A 22,245-nucleotide genomic window follows, 5' to 3' on the forward strand; every position below is an offset into this window, starting at 1 on the left:
ACTATTAAATCATAATTCTGGACTTTGAAGAGAGACTTTTTGTACATTTTGTCACATTGACATCACACAGCAACCAAAGTAACTAAAGAAAATAAAAAATCCCTTTTGCCAAACCATTGTTCACATTTTTAGGAATGGTTATTTTTAAGTAATATAAACAATACATTCGTCTTCGTATCGATGATGTTGGTGGAAAATATCTTTGAAGTATTATAGGGAGAGAGTGGTTTCAAGAAAATCTGCTTTTCCTTATTAATATGCAAATTTATACAACAAGGCACTCCAAAGTCTAATCAGATCATCTTCTCTGTGGGGGGATGTTGGGGTGTGAATACAAGTTTTTTTTCACCATGTGTTGCTGTTGTATTAATGTGTTCACCAGAAAGTGTCTTCACACAAAACTACACTGACACGACAAAAGGACAGTCTCACACACGGCGTATCGTGGTGTTGAGGCATGGGACCGATTCCAGTCTCCACACTCATGGACGGACTCACAGACGCTTCCACTACGTGAAGGAGAGCTTGTGGATGTTCCACTGCCAAATCTTCACATGCATAAAGGCTCTTGTGCCCACTGTTTGACAGCATTATGTGCCCTTTTTTAAAGTCTATATTTGAACCCCACCGAGATATCAGTGATGTTTACCTATCACGGACTCTTAGGTATTGTAATAGCCATGATAGGTTGAAATGTGCTGGAAGGTTTATCTGTGACAGCAGCTGGTGACTTCTTGTTGTGGTTATTTAATGCACGATTGCAGGCAATAGATATAGCAAAAGGTTTATGGGTTTTATGATTTTTTTAAATGTATATACACTGTAATGTCACAAACAAGGAGCAACCAACAGACATAAAAAAAAAAAGAAGTCTTACAGCAGCAACCGTCAAACATGTTGGCGGAGAGGCTTTAAGTCATAAAACTGTGACGTAAATGAAGTCTTTGAGGGTTTAGTGATTAGGACTTAGTGCGGAGCTCGAGATTGAGCCGTGGTGTTGAAGACTAAATTGAAATTATTTGCAGTCAGTTTGTCATTCGCTCGGACAAAGGTTCAAATGGCGATGACCTCTGCGCCGCAGCGGTGACCTCTCCTAGACTTTCCAATCTTCTCAAAAATAGAATCTAGAATCTTTTCACATGACTGATGAGCACAACCCCTGCTATGACACCTTGGCGTGTCATCACTGAATCCCACTTCCCCTGTCACCCCAAGCACTAACAATGTGAGCACTTAACTGGTGACAGTGCCGGCGAGCACGGAAGTGATGACAATAAATGATGGCAATCAAAGCATGTCTCCTCCTTTGACGAGGCACGAGATAAAGCTCAGACACCTTCCTAGCCCCATTAACAAGTGATGAAACTGTTTTCTCTGCCAGCTTTGGAGTGTTTTTCAAAACTATCACAGATGGCCAGGCCTTTTGACCCGCCCACTCCCCACCACTCGCCCCCCCCCAAAATGAGAGAAAGAAACCCAAAACAAACTCTGATGTTATTTATTCTTTTTGTATTCGGCTTGTGCCACACTGAATTATGAAAGTGGTGAGGGAGGTTTTCTTCATGCTACGATCAATAGGCTGATTCTGCTGTCACAATACAAGGCGCATATCTGAGACAGGAGTTTGACAGATGGCGTGTCACCTTCGTCAGCGTGACGCCCTGCGTGCATGCAGGTTTGTGTGCGTGTGTGTGCAAATGTCTGCACTCTTGCTTGATTTTTCTAATCTTAGAGATAAAGTGTGAGAAACAAAGTGAGATATTCGAGTGTGCGTGCGTGCACGCGCGTGCACGAGACAGGAGAGGAAGAGGCGCAGAGTGAGAGAACATGAATACATGCACACAGGGAAGCATGTTAGAGGATGTCTGATACGCTTTCATACTCCCACCCAAAAAGCCTTTGGTGCTTGCTGTGCTACAGCACACTTTGCAGTGACTCCTCTACTGATTTAATTAACCTTTTGCTGGCACTGTTCACACAATAAATTTGTGAGCTACATTCAACTGTAAAATGTGTATGACTGCAATGTGGACCTGTGACTTGGACAAATTGAAATTCTTTTCTGCTACATCCACTAGTAAACAGTCCTTGATAACAGATGTCTGAAAAGACATACAAGGGAATGGAACATTCACAGTGTCCATCCTCCATGAAAACATCAAAGCAAAACACTTTTCCATGAAAACTACTCTGGACAGAAGGTTGAGGTCAGAGCAAAAGATGCTCCTTTAACCAGCAGTGACAGGCATCACAGTGGAAGTTGCTTTTTCCTAAGCAGGGGTCAGCAGGCATTAAGCCCCTCCTACTTAACAATAAACCCTATGTGTAAGAGTTTATACAGCCAGGAGAGCTGTCATGAGGTACTGCAGTTCTGTAGCTGCAGTACCTAACAAGTAAGTGCGAGCTTTTTCACACCCTATTAGGAATACAACTCAACTGGGCCATGCCGTTTCTGTTTCAGGCAGTCATTCATGTTTTATGAGGGGTACAATATTGATTTTGAAGCCTGCACTTCAACATTAAGGTGAAAAAAAAACACTCTCCATGGTTGTTTTCATTTTTTACTCAGTAGCTGTATATTGATGTAATGGTCCTAAATAAATTTAACTATTTACATCACAGCAGCAGTTAAACTATACTATTACAATTTCATATTAAACATAAAAAATGCATTACCGTAAAGTAGTAGCAAGTGCCCCAATAAGAACAGTGTCTAGTCAGCTTTGAAGAAAACTTCAGCTTTGTTTACAAATTTGTTCATTTATTGAAATGGGAATATTTTCTTTATATTTTTTAATAATATGTGTTGTTCTAAATGTGTGTTACTAAAACTGGCAGGAAAGCAGTGGAGCAAAAATGGCTGCTTGTTCATTTTTGAGGTGTGAAATTTAATTAATCTCAAAGCTTAATGGCTTATAAAATTACATTCATTTTTTTTTTAAATTCTGTAAAGAAAACCTGACATTAACAGAAAAAAATGCATAGTTAGTCCAAATATCTATTTTCATTTCTTAAAGTTATTTAAACAAATTCCTCCCACTTCAGTGAAAAGTGCTTGAGTGGGATTGAAAAACCCCAGGATATGAAGTGACCCACATTCTGGGCCATGCAAACAGAGTTTCTATATCCTATAAATGAATACATTCCAGGAAAGGTGGCACCTTAGCATATAAAGACGACACCAAATAAAACAATCTTTCTGATATTTTTTCATGTGCATTTAGTGTTTGAAAAAGAAGCTTAGAAAATACAGCGTCATTATACCTGACTATTAATCTGAGTTAAATTATATAAAAATTTAACGCAACTCTTCTCACTTTATTCCAATAATTGTTCTGTCTCTGAATGCATTTGACATTATTCAAGAGAAATTATTTTTTATTTCCATGCAGCATTGTTGCTGTAGAAAATTTGACTGTAATCTCCTATTTGTAGAAACTAAAAATAAATAGATAAATAAATAAAATCAGAATTCTTTCAAACATTTCTTTTAATATCCATTTGCCACTCGGAGCGCCGGTACACTCCCCACAGACATGGATTCCTAACTCTTCATGGCTGGTAGATGTCACAGCACTAATGTTACATGAGACAGTAAGTGAGCAACTAAGTAAGTGTGTGTCTGCGTGTTTATATGTGTGTGCAAATATATGATGTGTATTTATCCATAGCAAACTTATCACTGTCACATATAGGGGATGATAGTAAATAATTTCTGCATGATGAGAGGGAGCATATATTTAGAGAGTATCACTGTAGGCTTGCAAATATTTAAAAAGCCAAAGTGTTATTGATTATTGTTGCTTTTATTTTAATTACATTTTTTCCAATGCCATGTTATGTGTAAAAAGCATGATATGGCGCATACCATTCATATAGAGGACAAAACAATGGTGCAATCCATTAGGAAATGTAAGGATGGCTCATTATCACATGGCTATTCATACAGCTACAAGACCAATAAGACAAACACTTTAATCAATCAGTTTTGTTTTCCAGGGATTCTATCAGTTGCTCTGGATTATCTTAAGTGTAAAATCAATGCAAGCTATTTAACAGTTTTCCCCTCTTTCCCCCTCTTTCTTTTCAATAAAATTCCACCAATGAACAGTTATAATACAATTAGGGGCTTCGCATGAAAGAATTAGACAAGAAAATGTAATAAAAGCTGTACGTTGATATTATTAAAAGGAGATGATTATAAAAATGGATAATCATGAGCATAATGTCAACAGACTTGAACTCAGATGATTCACAGTCTCAGTCGTCTCTTTTGAAAAATAAAGTTCAGCAAAGGTCATTTTTATTTGCAAAAATGCAAATGCATCACTTCACAAAACAACTGCTCTTATTCAGTCTGTGGTCTCCAGTTGACCATCGAAAGCTGTACACTGTCCACTTATGACCACTTTTGGTCCATCTTTGAAAGGTGGAGCTCTTTCTCGTAGAGGTTAACATTTGCAGATGACGCTCTCTGTGAATGTGCTGAGGGCTCGGTACTTGTCTGTGTCGAACACTCTATAGAACAGAGCGAATTAGAATGAAATATTGAGTTCATTTATGAATAAGTGGGGCTGAACGGCCCCTTGTCGGAGCTTCAGCATGCATATTCAGTTGATGGAAACCTTTGGATGGGTCATTTCTCTTAGCTGCTTCATTAAATAGTGAAAGTCAAAAGTGCAATGCTCCTGACGAAAAAAGGACCAAGATCTACAGAGATGGAACACTGGCCAGGTTTTCCTTTGCTCTGGTTCAAACCCTAGATAATGATAGTGAGTGTGTGTGTGTGTGTGTGTGTGTGTGTGTGTGTGTGTGTGTGTGTGTGTGTGTGTGTGTGTGTGTGTGCATGTGTGTGTGCATGTGTGTGTAGCTTATTTGAACAAACAGGGGGTAGATTTTTCAATAATACCATTAAATTATGTTCTTAGGTGATTTTGAGTTTTGTAACATTTTTTGAAAAAATGTATGGCAAAGCAGATAAAGAGATAAAGTGTTTATTTTCCCTGCGAAACTAATTGAGACAATAGTGAGTTTAAGTCTCAGTGGGGTGTTGTGCTAGAGCCAATCAGCAGCAGCTTCTTGAGGAGTTTCCAAAAGAAACTCCAGAGGAGGTATGCCAAAGGGGCGTACCGCGGCGTTTGTATAAGTGTGTGTGTGTGTGTGTGTTCGCACAGTTAAAATGGTGGAGGCCAGGTGCAATCAAAGCTAGACAGAGAGCATATTGAAGAAATGACTGTTGATATAGTTTCACTCTTGGCGTATTCACCATCAAATATGACTGGAATCGAGCACTAAGGAGGTGAAGGCCATGTTTACAGGCACCTCTGTGGTTAGAGCGGAGCTTTTAGTGACTCATAAATGCATGCAGCGTATTGGGCCAAAGTAAAGGCCAGATTCAGGAACAAACACACGGACTTGAATTCTGATGGTATTTTGAAAAGGTAAAATACTTACTCAGCCCCCTCCCCCGGAGACAAGCTTTCTATGATGAATACTGCCATTAAGAAAATGACTTGTCTCAAATGTCAGACTGTAGCCAATGTTTTTAGATAAAAATTGATAGCACATGAACACAAGACATTTTCCTTTCTACCCTCTCTTTAATGTTCTTGCCAGTAAAGTGTAATCAACTCTAATTATTTAAACTGCCTGCCACTCTTTGAGACCACTGGTTTCTTAAAATAATTAGAGTTTTACATTGCATGTGTTATAATGGCGATGGCTCACACTTTAATGGTGATGAATGATGTGCAATGTCATGAGCACTTTCAGTCATCAACTTCAGAAGGAAAATTTTGAAGCTCTACACCAAAACATATGCTGCTGAGATGATAAAGTTAATGACAGGCTGACTTTGAGCGTAGACAGAAGAGACGCAATGCATTTCAATAAAAGAAAATGATGGATGACGGAAGAAGAAAAACTGGTGAAAAAAGCACTGGATGTCATTTTGCAACAGATTTGATCAAAATGATGTTCCGAAGTGCAAACTAACCTTTCAGTGAGCAATAATAAAAAACAAGCATAACAACAGTAAAATGTGAAAAGAGTGGATCGACATAAATGAGTTTAACAACAACACAGCAATATAGCCATCTTACATGTATTGCCTCCATTTGACGCAACAAAGATTTGCCCTCTTCAAACACAGAACCTCAATCCTCCATCTCAGGTTTCCAGCATGATCAAATTTGCACTTCAAACCATTGTGCCCATTTAATCAGCCATTATGCATGCCCAGTCAACCACTGCAGAATTTCTAAGCAAAATCTCAGACTGAGGCACACAAAGCTATCTTTGATTTAACGCTAGCCCATGGGGAAACTTTATCAAACTCCTTTGCTTCCTGTGGAGCAGGACCAGGTGACTAGCAACTACTCAATCTGAAGGCCCGATTCCTTTCCGCATGCGGCAAGGAATCACGCCTTTGATCCAAACAAAGACAGCTGCAAATGCCTCTCAAGATACCAGCCCCACCAATCGCGTTTTCACATTGTTCCACCAATCAGAGCCTTGTCTCCAGCACCCACCATAATCCAACCTACTGCTGCTCTTTATACAGAGTGATTTCTCCCCCTTTGAAAAGCAATGAGGGTAAGGGCTACAAACAAATAAGCATTTTAAGGTAAAATAATGAAACGTGTGCCTCACTCACCCATCTCATTGTCCGATTTATTGTCCATTTCGGTGTCAGTGAGTGTGAGCGCCGAGTTAGAGCGGCTGGAAAGGCATGAATTCTGCCCCGATTTTGCCCCTGTCCCCCAAAGAGTAATGGTACGTTCTGGTGATACAGGTTCATGGTTTTCGGTAACGACGGGTCCTCTGGAATAGCTGCTGAGTGGGTGGGAGAGGCCAGTCTCGGGGCAGAGAGCCAAGCCTCTGCGAGCCGGTGGCTCACAAATCCCGAGTTGCCTTAGCGAAAATGTCTGCCCTGTCAATGACAGAAGTAGTAAAGTTAACAAACCAAGCAACACCGTATTTAATAGCCATGAGCAGGGCTATTTAAAGAGAAAAAAAACAACAACAAAACTGTTAATCTAAGAGCATGGCGACAAGGCAGGGGGTAATTGCTAAATTAAAGCCTTAACAAGTTCCTCCAAAGCTACTTAACACTCATCAACTTATCAAGATCTACAACTGCATTTCTTTGACTCAAATCACACAAATAGTCTAATTAAAATTATAATAATTGCTATGTTTAAGATTACCAAGTTCCATTAGACAAATAGTCTGAAATCAATATCCTTGGATTAAATTACAGATAAAAAAAAAAGTAAAGATGCTAATCACCTAATTATTATGATAGTTTTTTCGAAACTGTTTAAGAGACTGTTTAACAATAAATCACAGCAATGCTCTAAATTAGTTTTGTCTCCATTTCACATTGCTTAAGGGTTTGCTTATTTCTGAAAATAAAAATTAACCTGCAATGCCTTTAAAAGAGTCTGCAGCATGTTTTCAATTGGTTTTAAATGATGCAGGCATGCTGCCAAAAAAACACAAAAACATCTTAGTTCACCTCAAAGTCCTTGAATTAAAAAGTTCATATTTCAGTTTCATTCATTGCATATTTGATTTTAACCATGAAATGAGCTGTATTTGCTTAGTAGATGCTTGTAGTCAGGCTCAAATATATATGTGTGTTCATCCAGAAACTGCTATAGCTCATTATTAATATTTAATGTAGAAATCATCATAGCTATAATGTATTTTATCTCCAGTATATTTTACCATTTCAAAATGAGACATTTTCATCAGCCTCTGATGTATTTAAAATGTTTTTTAAAATTTTAGTGAAATTCACACAGCTCGATTTTTGTCATATAAGCCATTTTAAAATGTACCAGGATTCTTATGCTATTGTGCTATACGCACAACACATAAAGAGCAACTAATTAACAAGAACATGTTCTTTTTCCATCATCAACATTAAATCTGACTTTTACTGTGATGATGTAAGAAACACTCGTTAAGGCTAAATGCCTGGATTTTAAAAAGAAATAAAGGAAACTACTCTTCTTCCCACAACTTCATCATAAATCCATTTATTCTAAAATGGACACCAATTAGCACCATGAAAATGTAAAAGTGTAATGGATAGTTTTTGTGATTGCAATCTTACGAGCCAAAGGAGTGCCATAAAATAGAATAAACTGCCCAAAGTTTTTAATTACAGAAATTACAGCAGTTTCTAACAGCCAATTAAAGAAGAGGGTTACTTATTGTACATTTTATCTTATTATTTTAACATAGTCCTGCAGGGCATGAGCATTTTATGAGGTCAGAGTAGGCCACTACATCACACTCAATAGGAATTCTCTGTAAAAGTTTAGAAATATAAATCTAATTTATGCTTTTGTTTGACATCCTTTAATTGTGTTTACTACTGTCTAGCATACTGGCGCCATATTGTTATTTCTTGTCAAGCTTGCAGAGATAAAGTGGGAGATAAAACTGTGGGATAACATTTATTAAACAAACAAGCAAAAAAATCCTTGCATGAGCATTCATTTACTAATGAGGTTTCACACTGTTAGACATCAGCAAATGAACATGGATATAAGGATTTTGTTCTTTGTGGTATTTACTAAAGTCTAACAACAACTGAAATCTAAGAGCTTCTTGTTCGATTTAGAAAAATGCCACTATAAGATGGAAGACTTTTTGCTACAATCATTTTTTTGTACCCGGTGCCTTTTAAATGATAAACTCTGATGACACTGGCCATGACGTTAAAAAATGACCGTCAATCCGCACCTCTCTGAGCTTACATTTTGTACATTCATCTAACAAATCCTGAAAAATCCCACAGAAGGACAACATTTGTTCTTGCTAACCTGGCCTTGTGTACTCTGCAGTTTCCTTATGGACCATCTCCTTGACTCTTCCTCCAAAGAGCATTCGTGAAGGGTCATGGTCAAAGGCCTGGAGCGTCTCACTGGAGCTGTAGGATTTCTGAGTGGGCACGCGGCAGGCTCCCTCGTCCCGGTCTGATGAGGAGGCGGTGTAACGGCGCTCTCGATCCTTGTCTCTCTCACAGTGTCTCTCTCGGTCTCTCTGGCTCTTGGACAGCGAGCAGAAAGGCCGCTGCTCCCTCACCCTTTCCATGCTGCCTGCATGCTGGGTATCCAACTCCGCTCCCCTTCACCACCGGCACTCTCCTGAGACACTCACCACTGGATTATTTCACTGCTTTACCCCCTCTCCTCTTCCTCCTGTGGCTTTGATTCTCGTCCTGTAACCGATTTCCCCCCAAACCCTCCTCCCCACTTCTGAACCTCTGTCGCCCACTTCTTCAGTCCATTCAGCCTTCCAGCCACTCTACCTGGAAAAGAGAGATGAGGAAAGGAAGTAAGGAGCTCAGATAACACTAATCCATCTGCTTCATCTTCTAAAGCACACACTTATCCCCTTCTCATGGCCCCACCCCCGACTCTACCCCCACACCCCTGAAACCTCACCCGTGAACTGATATATACCTCCTTAAGTTGACTTCGCCTCTTAAAAGATCACCTCTGTGTTGCATTTGCAGTCATGTTTATCTTCAGTGTGTTAACTCTAAATATTGTCCTTCAAAAACTTTCAATTCCAGTAATTTCAGTAAGCACTCTGTAAAAAAAAAAAGATTAAAAAAACAGTTTCTTCTTTTTTTAACTTAAAAGTTTAAAACTTTGCAATTTTCCACTGACAATGCTCCAAAGTTCACATTCTCCGAATGCAAAATTCTGCTTAAATGAAGGATAAATCAACAGGTTGACATGACTAGGAAAGCTTTTACTTTCATTATCACTTTAAAAAGACTTTTATTTAATTGATAAAATTAGAATGCCAAGCCTTTATATGAACATTCAATAAGTGTTACTATAAATGCACAGAAGAACAATGACAAGATTAAATATTTCTATCAAAATTCATATATATAGATATATATATGCTGGATAGCATATATATATGTATAGAGAGAGAGAGAGGAAAATAAAACTGTGCTTTTTTATCAATGTTGACGTTTTATACTTTTATACTGTATTTCCACATACACACAGATCATTTCAATTTACCATTTCTTAAGCTCCACATAATTTCTGCACCCACAACAATAAAGTGAAGGTAAACTGAACTTCATTTGAGGTACTAAAAAAATCATAACAGAAATCTTTTTTTTCCCAGAACAGTGCCTTTGTTACTTTGAATAGTCCACAAGTGGGCAAGAAGCAGCTATCACAAGAACCATTTAATCGGTTTAAATTAGCAGCAATGAAAGCTCTTCCAAAAATGAAAGCGTTTTTTTTTCTTTGTTTTGTTTTTGATCTCAGAGATTTAAAAAAAAATCCAGACACAGTGTCAAGAGACTGCAAGGTGATCAAGTCTTTATATTTGACAGATATTCATTTGCATATTTTAAACCAGTGTTTAATTTCATGCCTAAAATAGCAAAAAGACTACCTTTCTCTATTTACCATCCAGGGCAGACAGTAAAAGACTCTAATTTCATACAAAGACTTTGAACCAGCTTTGTTTCCCAAACTCTCACTGTAATATTTGACAACTACAAACACTGCACTAGCTATACATGCAGTTTGTCTCTGGCCACAGAAACATTAGATAAATTGGTGTTAAAAATCCTAACTTGTTAGAAATTCAGAGAAGACACTCTCACTCTGCTCTAAATGTGGACAAGGGGGATGAGAATGTGACTAATCCACAAAAAACCCTTGAGTGGAATGTGGATGGGAGCCGTGGTGTGTCAGAAGTGTTTATTACCAGCCATTTTCCACTGCTTCCTGAGACACACACACGGCGCAGAGTCACACATGCCACACACCACAATTTCATTTCTCTCTTGGCTGAGCTGTAAGACTTGAGTATCAGACTCCTTCTTTCCCCAAATGAGATCTACTTCGTTTCACATCAAGCATCAAAACCTTCCAATGAAGCCAGGATAGCGTACCGTCGCACGGCGAGATAGCACCAGCCCCAGAGAGACGTTCCAAAAACTGAAGCAGTTGCGGGTGGAGTACAGGATGCAGGGATAATGAAAACTGTGAGCTGTTCTAGGCCTCTTAAACTTATTTTTCCCCCCTTCTCCCTGAGTTGCTTCATATCGCTCTGTTCCCCCGATGGGCTGAGATGCAATCAGTGACACACTCTCTTGTAAGGCTGACACTCAACACTCAACACTCCCCCCCACGCACTTGTTTTACGATGCCACAGGCCATCTCAATCACATCTCATCACTTTCAGGAAATTGTACACACCCGTCCAGATTGGCAGATTAATGCACAGGATGCGTCCAAGCGGACACGCCCAGAAGCCTCCTTGATTGCAAACTCCCCCTTCTTTATGGACTTGTAAGAAGATTCGGTATCTGAAAAACAGCTAATGCCACAAGTCTTACCCACTGAGCCACAAGCGACCACTATAGGAGGAATTAGATTTGTGTCCTAATCAGCCTACAAGCCCTTAAGTGACCAGGCATGTCCCCATAAACATTCCTCTATTACTCTGAGGACTCAAAGATGCCATCTTCTTCACAGCTCATCCTAGTGTCCTGCTTCGCTTTGTTTCCTCACAGCACACGGGGACACTAACGGTTCATTCGTTACAGTTTAAAATATGTACAAGAAGTCACAGAGGCTCTTAAGAGAATTCTGTTTTTCTTACACACTTTAAGTTTCAGAGGTTTTAAGTATAGTGCAGTATAAACTAGACTATGTAGTATGCATTTACTACATAAAATCTGCCTCTGGCTACCCTACTGAGAGTACATACTAGTGTACACCAGCTCTGTTTGATTAAATGAGGAGAACCTTTAGGGTTCATTATGAATCAAAAATCCTCGGTACATTCCCCGCCCTAAAAAAAAAAAACTTTTCTGTATCATTCACTTCTACATTCCCTTTTACCTTTGATCATGCAGTTGAATCAGGACAGTTAGTCACCCATGACCACTCGGTGGAACAGTCGACACTGCAAAATTAGTGTCACACAGAGGTCCTCTTGCAAGCCAGTGAGGCACGGAAAAAGATAGTTCATGATGTACGCAGCTCAGCTCCACACACGTCCGAACGACTCCCGTGCCAGTTGAGTACGGTCCCCCCGACGCCTAGTACTGTCCTACACCTCTGCACTTTTTTGAAGCATAAACCATAAACCATCTGTATAATAAGGTGTGAAGACACGTGTCCAAGTCAACTGGTTCTTCAGGGCAGTTGAAGAGGTTTCTAATTGAGATTTACTTTTTCCACGTCTCCCGTTTAGTACTTTATTCATCAAAGATGACAGAGGGGATGTCTTATGTTACCAACAGATCAGGGCTGGGATTCAGAAGAGATGACCAAAGAGGAGAGAAACCTTTTAAGATTGGTTAAATAAGATGGTTTATAATGAATTAAATGAATGAGAAAAATGTTATCGGTACATTAATCATCAAAAACATAAAAGGATACTTTCTGATACTTCAAACAAGGATTGCTAAGGTGGATCAGTGACTTTCTAGACGTCACTGAATCACTGATCTCAAATATTACATAACTAATTATTGAAATGACAAAAAATAACCAGTATTTTTTTTCTTTCTTCAAAAACCGATTTGATTTAATCTTTGGTTCTAGCAGAATGCAGAATCATCCTCCTTTTAATCTGCATCTGACTGTGTGTTTTGATTGACAGCGACCTGACCAACCAACATCTGTCACCGCATTTCAATCCAAATGTTACTAAATTCTGATTATTGCATGTGAGTGCCAACAAAGCCAAGGCAAATGCAAAAGATCAAATAAAAACGAAATAAAATAAATAAATAACTCCGGTAAATAAATAAATCTCAGGTGAAATAACTAAAGCTGTTCCAACTTTAGCAGGAATAGACAGAAATATTAAGAAGACGAAAGTGCGCTTCTTTTCTAAGATATCTCAGAACTGATAAGCATGCAAAATTAGATTAATGAACACCTACACCAGCTTAAATTGAGCTGGCAGACACTGGTTACTTCAGCACACAAAGCAAAACAAGAGTAGCCACTGCTGACCAGAGTGCTGAAGTGGCAACTATTCACCAAGCCTTTGTCCGGTAATTATATTTCCGCAGGGCGGCTGTACGTATCAGCTCAGATCTCCCTGTTGGTGACCTCTGTAAATAATGATAATAAAGAGCGTACTTGTCGTTCCTAGTGTGTCCCTCCAAGACAATTCACCTGTCACCAAGTGGCCTGGCTGGCCCCTCAACTCCCCCCAAACCCCCTCATCTTGTTGTTGGCCGTTTGCCGGAGCACAGATCAGACGGCTCTCAGCCACGGGGAGTGGTGAGAGCAGTAGATGGAGCTTGTGGAGATCAGGGCTGGCTCTCTTCAACACAGCCAGCACCTCCAACAATAGCCGCCTCTGACAGCTTTGCATAATTCATCTTGTCGAGTCTCTCTCTCTTTCCTCTTTGACGCTCCTCTCTGCCTCTCCTCTTTCAGTTTCTCTTCAGTTCTTCTGCTTTTTTGTGCCTCCCAGCGCTTGGAGAAGGGGCGAGGGAGAACCAGGGCAGTGTTCCATCAGATGCTGCCTGTTTCCCCCTGACACTAGTGATTTTGGAGACACAGAAGTGTTTGTCTGCAGCGTGATGCCCAAACTCTGAATTCTGGATGCCATCTGAACCAGATTGTGTTCGTTTTTTATTGAGGCTCAATGCCTAAATTCCTCACTGCAACAAGAACTGTAGAACTATTACCTAAAAATACCCAGATCAGCATCAAAATTGTGATTTTTTTTTTTTTCTTTAAGTGCTGACGTGAATCGTGGGGAATCTGACCAAATAGTGCTGATATGCCACAACGACATTTTGGTATAATTCAGTCTTTATAAATGTACAGCTTCAGAGAGAGAAAGGCAGTTAGGAAGTGGAGAAAAGACAGCAAACAAAATCATGACAGCATTTACCAGCAATTAAATTTTAGCTGCAGCTATATCCTTAGTATACATGGTGACGGATGAGCTTACCACCCTCGGTGCGACTCTTAGGAAACACGATAAAATCCTACTCCATGCTAGGTCTCTCGTCTCGGTGTATGATGCATATTCACAAGTAGAGTAAAGTGATGCAAATCTCTGGTACAGTCACTTCACATTATTCCAGGCACATGGAGCTTTAAGCTTCATCCCTCATAGTTGCAGCGCATTTAAAAGACAAACAGAGGTACTGTGACTATGAAAAATAAATCAAAAAAAGCTGAGCTGAACTCAAAGCGTTTTGTTTTCTTATTTTTCCTGCCTGTCTCTAAATCACAGCGGTCAACGTCTAATCTTAACCATTTTATTGTTCGCCTTTTGTGTGTTATATGTGTGTGTGTGTGTGTGTGTGTGTGTGTGTGTGTGTGTGTGTGTGTGTGTGTGTGTGTGTGTGTGAATTAAATAATAAAAAAAGCATGTGCCAGTCCCAGGATACAACACAATAAGCTGAGCGTGGATGTTTACAAATCCCTCAAATAATCCTTCACCTGTGACTCATGTGAGTTATATATTCATTGAATCTTTAGTGGGGAAATTGCAAGCACAGCCAGATTCATTTTTTAAAATGTAATTGCTAGGTGTGGACAATTGGAATATAAAAACCCAGAGCTTTATAATGTTTTTTTGCACTATCTCCTTGTATCTCAAATGGTAATAACGGGTTATTCAGTGAATTCGCACACACAGGCTACAGCATTTATCTGTATCCAAGGCTACAATTATTGAAGCCAGTTCTTATCAAAATAGGTGCTCCCTTCCATATCACACACCCAATTACACGAGACAGTCTTAATTCAATGAGCCACAGTTTGCTTTTCTCTCAAATTGGTATCACTGCAGTGTTATTTCAAATGGCGGATCTAAAGAAGTAATGATGTCCATGGTCATTCACTTAATTGAGAATCTTGCAAGACACTGTCAACAATTATCATCTAATACTCGCACAAAATGAATTGACTCCATTGCTGACAGACTTCTACCGTCCTGCAGCAATTTAAAGAGAAATCCATGATCGAGCCGCTGTTACGGAAATAAAATTAAATTGTAGCGATGCAGCTGCAGAGTAACGATGCAACAGAGAAATCAAAAAACAATTGAGGAGGGCTGAAAGAAGCCGTATCTGTCCACAACAGTAAACTTGTAAACAAAACATAATGGGTAACAACAAAAATGACGCTGACAAGAATAAAAACTTCATTGTAGACATCTTATTTATTTAGACTGGAGTGCATTGTTTAATTACAGATTATAAATCCAACATCAGTCTTGCCTGACAGTCTAATCTGGACATCTGTAGAACTACTGTAGCCAATCAACAAGCACTCAGAGAGTGGATGAAAATCATTACTCAAACTATATTTTAAATTCTGCAAGCATACAAACCTGGCAACCAGATAAAAATTCAAATGCGCAGAGATATTCTAAAGTGCTGACATTGGGTGTCATTCAAATGCATCTCACACGATTGTACCACAAACTAAACCTCCCTCTTTTAGGATGTGCAGGAGGAGATGGAATATACGCAGCAGTCACATAACAGCGCTAGACAACCGAAGAGTATAAGGGAAAGCTTCAATGGAGAATACTGCAATGGGAGCGCAATACTCAAGAGCTGCTGCAACTGCTGGAAAACATCAAATCTGACCAAACACAGACATAGTGCAGTAGCGGTTAGTCTTCATAGGCGTTACAAAATAAATCAATGTACCTACGCCAATACTACCGAATTAGAAGAAATTTTAAAGCACACAATGAAAACAATTTACAGAGAATAATAGGTAGAGAGCGTTTCTTCTTTAGACCAGTTGTGCCACATAAACCCTACAATACATAAAGAAACTGGAGGGTTTTATTCTCTTGTTGTCAGCTTTTTAAGGCGTATGTAGGTCATGATGGCACACGATCAGACTACTGAGAGACTGCAGGCCTTATAAAAGAAACATCAATCTGAAAATTCACCACATCACACTGGTTTTTCTACTTCCAGGGGTGAAACTTGTAGAATCTGGCCTGTAATGATCGGCCAAGCCTGAATTCTGAATGCACACTGCTCTCCGCTGGAAGTCAAAGATTGCTGACCTGTATACCATTACACCAAATCAGATGCACCAGTTTTACACTCTTCAATGCTCTGATATTCAATATTTTCTCCTTCACCCTGCTGACAATAAGGAGACAGAAATGTGTTACTGACTGGCTTCCCACATGAACTAGCACCTTTGCCTTGTCCCAATCATCGCTCTTCGTCACCCACCAGACCTGAGGCTTTCAGCATCAGCGAGGTCACGTCAACTGAATTATTGAGGCCATCAACCGGCTCCATCGACAACCGTAGCTGACGCCCAACTTCCCACTGGGCTGTCCAGGGGCCACAAAAGACCAGACCTAAGGCCCTTGGCAGATGGAAGCTATTCTGGGAAACCTTTTCCAGGATCGGTATTTCTTAATGCAAGTATAGCAAAACAGCAAAAGTCGTTTTTCTTTAGAATTTTGGCAACATGGACCACTGCGAGGGGAAGATAAAAAATTCTTCAATTTAAATAATGAATCGGTTTCATCAATATTTTAATGTGAGCTGGACAATACACAAGTATGACTCTAATAAGCTATAACATCCTTTAAAAATGTAACAATTCCTGACATCGTATTCAGATCCTTCGAATATAATGTCTGTAGTTCATGAAAGCCGAACCTAGACACCGCAGAGGTATTCGCTCAGAGCAATTTTCACAAGCAGAGAGCACAATGCATTTCTATTTTATTCTCCCTGTGACACAACTAAGCACATTTCTGTTTGGCTCTCCCCACCAGCCTCAGCCTGGAGCATGCAGCGAGAGTTGCACTGTTACAAAGTCAAGCCCACTCCTCAATCTTGCCACTTGGTCTTGACCCAGAAAGTCCAACGGAGCATGCTGAGCCATAAATGTTAATCTGTAGGTTACAACAGTGTGAAGTGGTGCTGCCCCCAGAGCTGGACCAGCAGGACAGCATCCTGTGGCTAATCGCAGGTGGCTTTCATCTCAGCCTGTTTCGGCCAAAAACCTCAAAACAAAACCAAGAGGTGTCATGCTTGAATAGTCCTTTTTCTTGATTTTAAGTAATCCATACAAAGCCAAGGGAACGGCTTTCACTTCATCACAAACAATTACCAGCTTGGCTGCTTTGTCTGAACGCCTACGCACAACATCACCACCAATGTATTTGCATGCATGTGTGCAATGAGATCCAGAATTCAGTTTGTGTTACGCACAACACATTAGGTCATGCAGTCAGCCTACAATAGCCATGAGCTGGGTAAAATAACTGTTCCTTTGAGAACATTCCTCTCTCCTCTCCAATCAGAATGCAATGGCAGGATTCACATTATACTAAGCAGATATTCAAGATGAAAAATACTAATTAAATCCATCTTTAGTGCTGATATAAAATGCCATTTATATTCCCGACTGTTTCAAGCCCTTCCCGATATCCATATTTTAATTTAATAAAACTTGGTTATGAATTGTAGAATAAAATGGTGTTATATAAAGAAAAAAAAGCATATACCGTATACCCCTGAAACAGCTTACATTTATGCCATGTTTCCCCCCCAACCCCCTCTCTCACGCAGCATACAATGTAGTTAAGGACCACAGTGGTAATGCATCAAGTGCTGTCACTAAATATCCCTACTCTAAGCACATTTCAAGAGCGTGCAATCTCTTCCCTCCCAAATGCTAGGGTGACTTTCAGCAATAATTTGGCAACTTGCGCAGACCACAAACAACTTTTCTTTAAATGGTAAACTTTGCTGCAGGAGTCACATCCCTGACAGTAATCCTCTGAGGTGAGGTCATTAAAGCACATATGCAAATCGGTCCGTCAATGGAGGTTTTGCCATCGCGACGCTTGGTTTCTTTAACTTTCTAAAGGCCTGAAGAATGCACCGTGGCATGCTTTACTTTCACGCCAACTATTCATCATGATGTCTGGCTATTCTCATGGGAGGAAAGGGAAAATGTACTCAGAGAGAAAACAGGTGAAAGAGACTACAGCAGACAATAGCCAGACAGGCTGTGTGTTAATAGTAACAGATTAGAGGGCAGCAATTATGTAAAGTAAATATGACATGGAACCGATCCGTTGAGCCCAGGGAACTGTGGGTAGTTTGTCAGGCTGCATTAACCTTCACGTGTTTGCTCTGATGTGTTGAAACAGGCGACTCGGCCATGCTGTTTGCCATATCAAATGTTATAATTCCTAAGGTCATCTTTCGAGCCACTGTCAGCATCTACAAGTAATATGATGAAATATTATAAGCGCAGGCCTGTGCATCGACTCTCCTTCCATATCTCTCATATCTTAGAGGAGTAATTTTTACAGATGGAGAGCAGTCATTTCGATTGCCCCTTAACAATCTATAAAACTGTTTAGGGGCAGTATTCAAGCGGCATTATCCCTAAAGGAGGCAGTTCTCATCACACAGAATATTAAATTCTCCACAGGAATAATGAAAGGGGAAATTACTTAAGGATAGGAACACAGAGTGGCAGTGTTATGTACACAGTTCTTCTAATATTTCTGAATTAATTAGATCATTTTGAGCTCCAAGCGTAGAAAAGAAAATAAATAAATAAATAAAATCAGAATTTCAAGGACTCTGCCGCATCAGAAACTGTAGTCACCTGCTTTGATTACTGGGCTTGAAGCAGCAATGAAGTTTAAAGCTGAGGTATTTGGCTAAAGCCTGAATAAGAGGGGTCACAGCAGAAAAGCCTAAATATCCCAGTTCCAGATGCGTAATCACCTGCCACATTATGGCAAAGCGTGTACTAGACAACTACAGTGGGTTATTGCTTTTCTCTGCAGAGCTGTGTAAAATATGTCGACAGCCTAATATTCACCAGGTCTGTTCTGACTCCAGGTGTGTTTCTGAAGACTGTAAACACAACACACTTCATTTATCAGGATGCTGCTGCAGTCACCAGAACATTAGTCATATAGATTGTTATGTCTTATTCAGAAAAGTCAATTTCAATTATTACCAGTGCCTTGAAAAAAGATAATACAAGCTGCACTCATGTTCTGGGGCCCTGCTACAAAAACACATGTTCAATATCACCCAATAAGTGTCACTGTAATGCATTTACAGGCTTACACAAGAAACACAGACTGTGTCTCTGCTGTTTGAAGCCTTTCTTTGTTGCTATGTGACCCGATGCAAAGCCAAAAGCTAAAGATTAGAAATATATTGATCGCTTATATACATATTTTTAAGTAATACGCCTCTGACTACCTATCTAATATCTAATCTTGCTGTTTTATTTCTGTTTCATATTATTTAAATTTTCATAGAAGTATTTCTTATGATTTACAAGAACAGCGGGAACAGTTCACCACTCAGGCCTGAAGTGGTGAAGATCTACACTGCTTTACTGTTCCAGTCCTTGACAGCAAATGGCCTCAACTGCTGCAGTTCCTCAATAGCACTCAGGACAATAGCAATAAATCACTTTAGCTGGACAGATATTCTTGTCCTTCTGGGCTATCATATGGACCCAGATGCATGTTTTTGCAGATTGCGTTTAGTCTGATCCCTGCCAGAGCGAAATCAGATCAACGTTTCTCTCTGCCTCATGCTAAGTGCTAAGACAAGTCATAATTCCACATTGCTGAGCCACATGGAAAGTTGAAATTAAACCATCTGATGTCTAAACTGTTGTATTTAATTAAAATAACTTCTTGCCGGTTTTGAAATCCTGCTAATCCTGAAAACCAAAATCAATTTACAAATTGCACGTTCCATATGATTTTTGCCAGGCAACAGCCCCTTCCTCCTAACCCCCAAAACGCATGTAGAAGGTTGTGATTTCTGCTGGCATTTGTCTGTACCAACATGCTTGGAGGTTCTGAACAACTGCGTAATACCCGACCTTTCTAGAGGCCTGTTTTGAGGCAAACAAAAGGTTCTTCTGATGAACTTTCTCCATCTTCTGCTCCTGAAGCTTAAACCACAAATGTGGTACAAGTTAATGTATTTCAAAACCTTTAACATTATTATTAGATTAAGCAGACCATTTCTGTGGTTGGCATACCGCTTATATTAGGCTCCTGGGTGTTTTTGTAGCAATATATTTTTGGAAAAATTATTTTTTTGTATCCAGACCATCCCTCAAGACCCCTTATGGAGTGTAAGTTTAGATGTGACTGTGATTAGATTGGAGATAATTATGTTATTACTGTTATCATTACTGAAAAATAAGAGTTTAATAATGTCAAAAGAATAAATAAAATACTTTTTATATATTTTTCCTAGAATTCTCAAAGATCTATGACAGCAAAATCCTTATAAACACACACTCACACACATACATATATATATATATATATATATATATATATATATATATATATATATATATATATATATATATAGAGCACGATATATAGCACTCGTTAAAGGACATCAGGTGAGTTTTGGAAACTCATCTTTTTCATCACTTAAAACTGGAATACAATAACCCCCCACCACTCTGAACGGAATATCAAGAAATTGATACATCTTGCATCTGTAGCCTGCCCACTGCAGCAATGCATTTGCTAAACATATAGGCTATAACGCATAATCCAAATATTACCCAACTCATTTGTTTCAAGGTAGTGGAGAAGAGGGGCTGGGCGCCAGGTGGGTTTCGGGTTCGCATCTTATCAAAAGACTCAATACAGCATGCAGACCAAATTAGACACCATTACTGACCAGGGGATAACGATCCTGTGGCTTATTTAAATTACGCGGATGGAGTCTATTTAGAGTCAATGCAAATGGGGGAAATCTAACTACACACTGACCTGCATGAAGCGTCTTCGAGCCTGTCCGAAGCAGCGGCACATAAACTTCCAACGGTGCGCTTTAGTCCAAACTTGCAGGAAGCGGGGAGCTGAGCGCGACGCGATACGTTTCTTACAATGACCGCGTTTGCAATTCAGCACAGTGTGGATTCTTCAGCGAGACCTCTTTCACTACTCCCCGGAAATCTCTCGGCTTGATTAGAGGCTGAAGCTCGGAACAGCCGACTTGTGCGTGAACGTTGTGCTGCTGCTTGGTGATGGAGCAAGGAGCTTCAGCTGGCAGCTCCGCGCGAGAAACGTGTTTCAGCCTAGAAATCTTCCCAGTAGTCCCGGTGGCTGAGCTCAAGCAATACTTCCGACAATGCAGTTGTCCCCTCTCTGAGGTAACACCGTTATATATATTTTTTCCAGTCGCCAAGCACTTGCGCTGGATGTTTAAAAGCAGAAAACTCACTCGGTGAGGATGCGGAGTCTCGCCAGCCGCTCTGCTACTCCGTTGTCCGATATGCACTTGTCAGCTGATAAACTGCGCATCCCGTCGCTTCCCTCAGCCTCGCCTCTGGTCTGCCTATCAGGAACGGGTTAGGCCGTAGGGGTCAACCACACGGGTGAGCAGCAACAAGCACACAGCTGCACCTGTGAAGAAAACGAGTCCCATTATTAGACAAAGAGCGCGTTTACCTCCAACGACACTGTAATAACCAAAACTACCTTTGATACACTGCTACGCGTTTGTTGCTGCCACTTAAATAAGTTCCAGTTTGCATGCAAGCTAGAATTATATATATTCCTCAATTTGATTGTGAAAGCGCAGAGGCGGATTTACTCAGAGCCACAGCTTCCAGTCAGCCCACCTGCCTGTTTTCCTTCAGCCTGCTCGCTCCTCTCTTCTCTTTTGTATTGAGAAGCTGTTCATTAAGCTTACCTATGGCCGCACGCGCGCTGCCACATAATTGGCTAACTCACAAATCTCAATTTCTCACCTTCAGTGTGACTGACAAAGGGAAAGGCAGAGTGATGTAAATAAATGCGATATTTCTCACAGAAGACTAGCAGCTAAGGGTTATTCAAGCTGTTAAACTGTTGGGTAAACAAGAAGGCCACAACGACGACGCTTGGTGTTGAAATTAAAATGTTGCTGTTAGTCTGGCTGTCGAATAAAGATTGATTCATATTGTTTTGCTCCATCCACCATCTGTGGTGGAATTGATCAACTGCTGCAGAGATATGCAATAAATATGCACAATTTGAGTTCAGTCAACCTAAACCAACACTAAGAAAGGTTATTCTAATGAATTTTGTCTCCCCATCTTTCATATGAACCTTCAATAAAATACGAGCATGCTTTGTGCATGCTTAGATAGAGCGTCAGTTGCGGATCTTATAGAAAGAATTGAAGTCCTTCACTGCTTTGTAAGTGTGAAA

The 22,245-nt window shown here is 40.0% G+C and overlaps 1 protein-coding gene across 8 annotated transcripts in view; it reads right to left on the minus strand.

The window, feature by feature from the left end:
- LOC113030834 (teneurin-3) overlaps positions 1–21,734 on the minus strand; it is a 132,539-nt gene extending 110,805 nt beyond the window's left edge. For 5 of the 8 annotated variants that reach the window (XM_026182631.1, XM_026182622.1, XM_026182613.1 and 2 more), the window contains exons 1-4: positions 21,532–21,699; positions 20,821–21,456; positions 8,838–9,325; positions 6,656–6,931 (exon numbers count right to left, since the gene is read on the minus strand). In XM_026182631.1, the coding sequence (XP_026038416.1) occupies positions 6,656–6,931; positions 8,838–9,108 (547 nt within the window). In that variant the 5' untranslated portion in view covers positions 9,109–9,325; positions 20,821–21,456; positions 21,532–21,699. Of the gene's footprint in view, positions 1–6,655; positions 6,932–8,837; positions 9,326–9,479; positions 9,576–20,820; positions 21,457–21,531 lie in introns of those variants that run through there. The other 3 variants (XM_026182580.1, XM_026182588.1, XM_026182598.1) reach the window with 3 other exon arrangements.
- Between the last annotated feature and the right edge of the window lie 511 nt (positions 21,735–22,245).

The sequence above is a fragment of the Astatotilapia calliptera genome, chromosome 2 (assembly GCF_900246225.1).
Source record: "Astatotilapia calliptera chromosome 2, fAstCal1.2, whole genome shotgun sequence".
NCBI classification, from domain to species: domain Eukaryota; kingdom Metazoa; phylum Chordata; class Actinopteri; order Cichliformes; family Cichlidae; genus Astatotilapia; species Astatotilapia calliptera.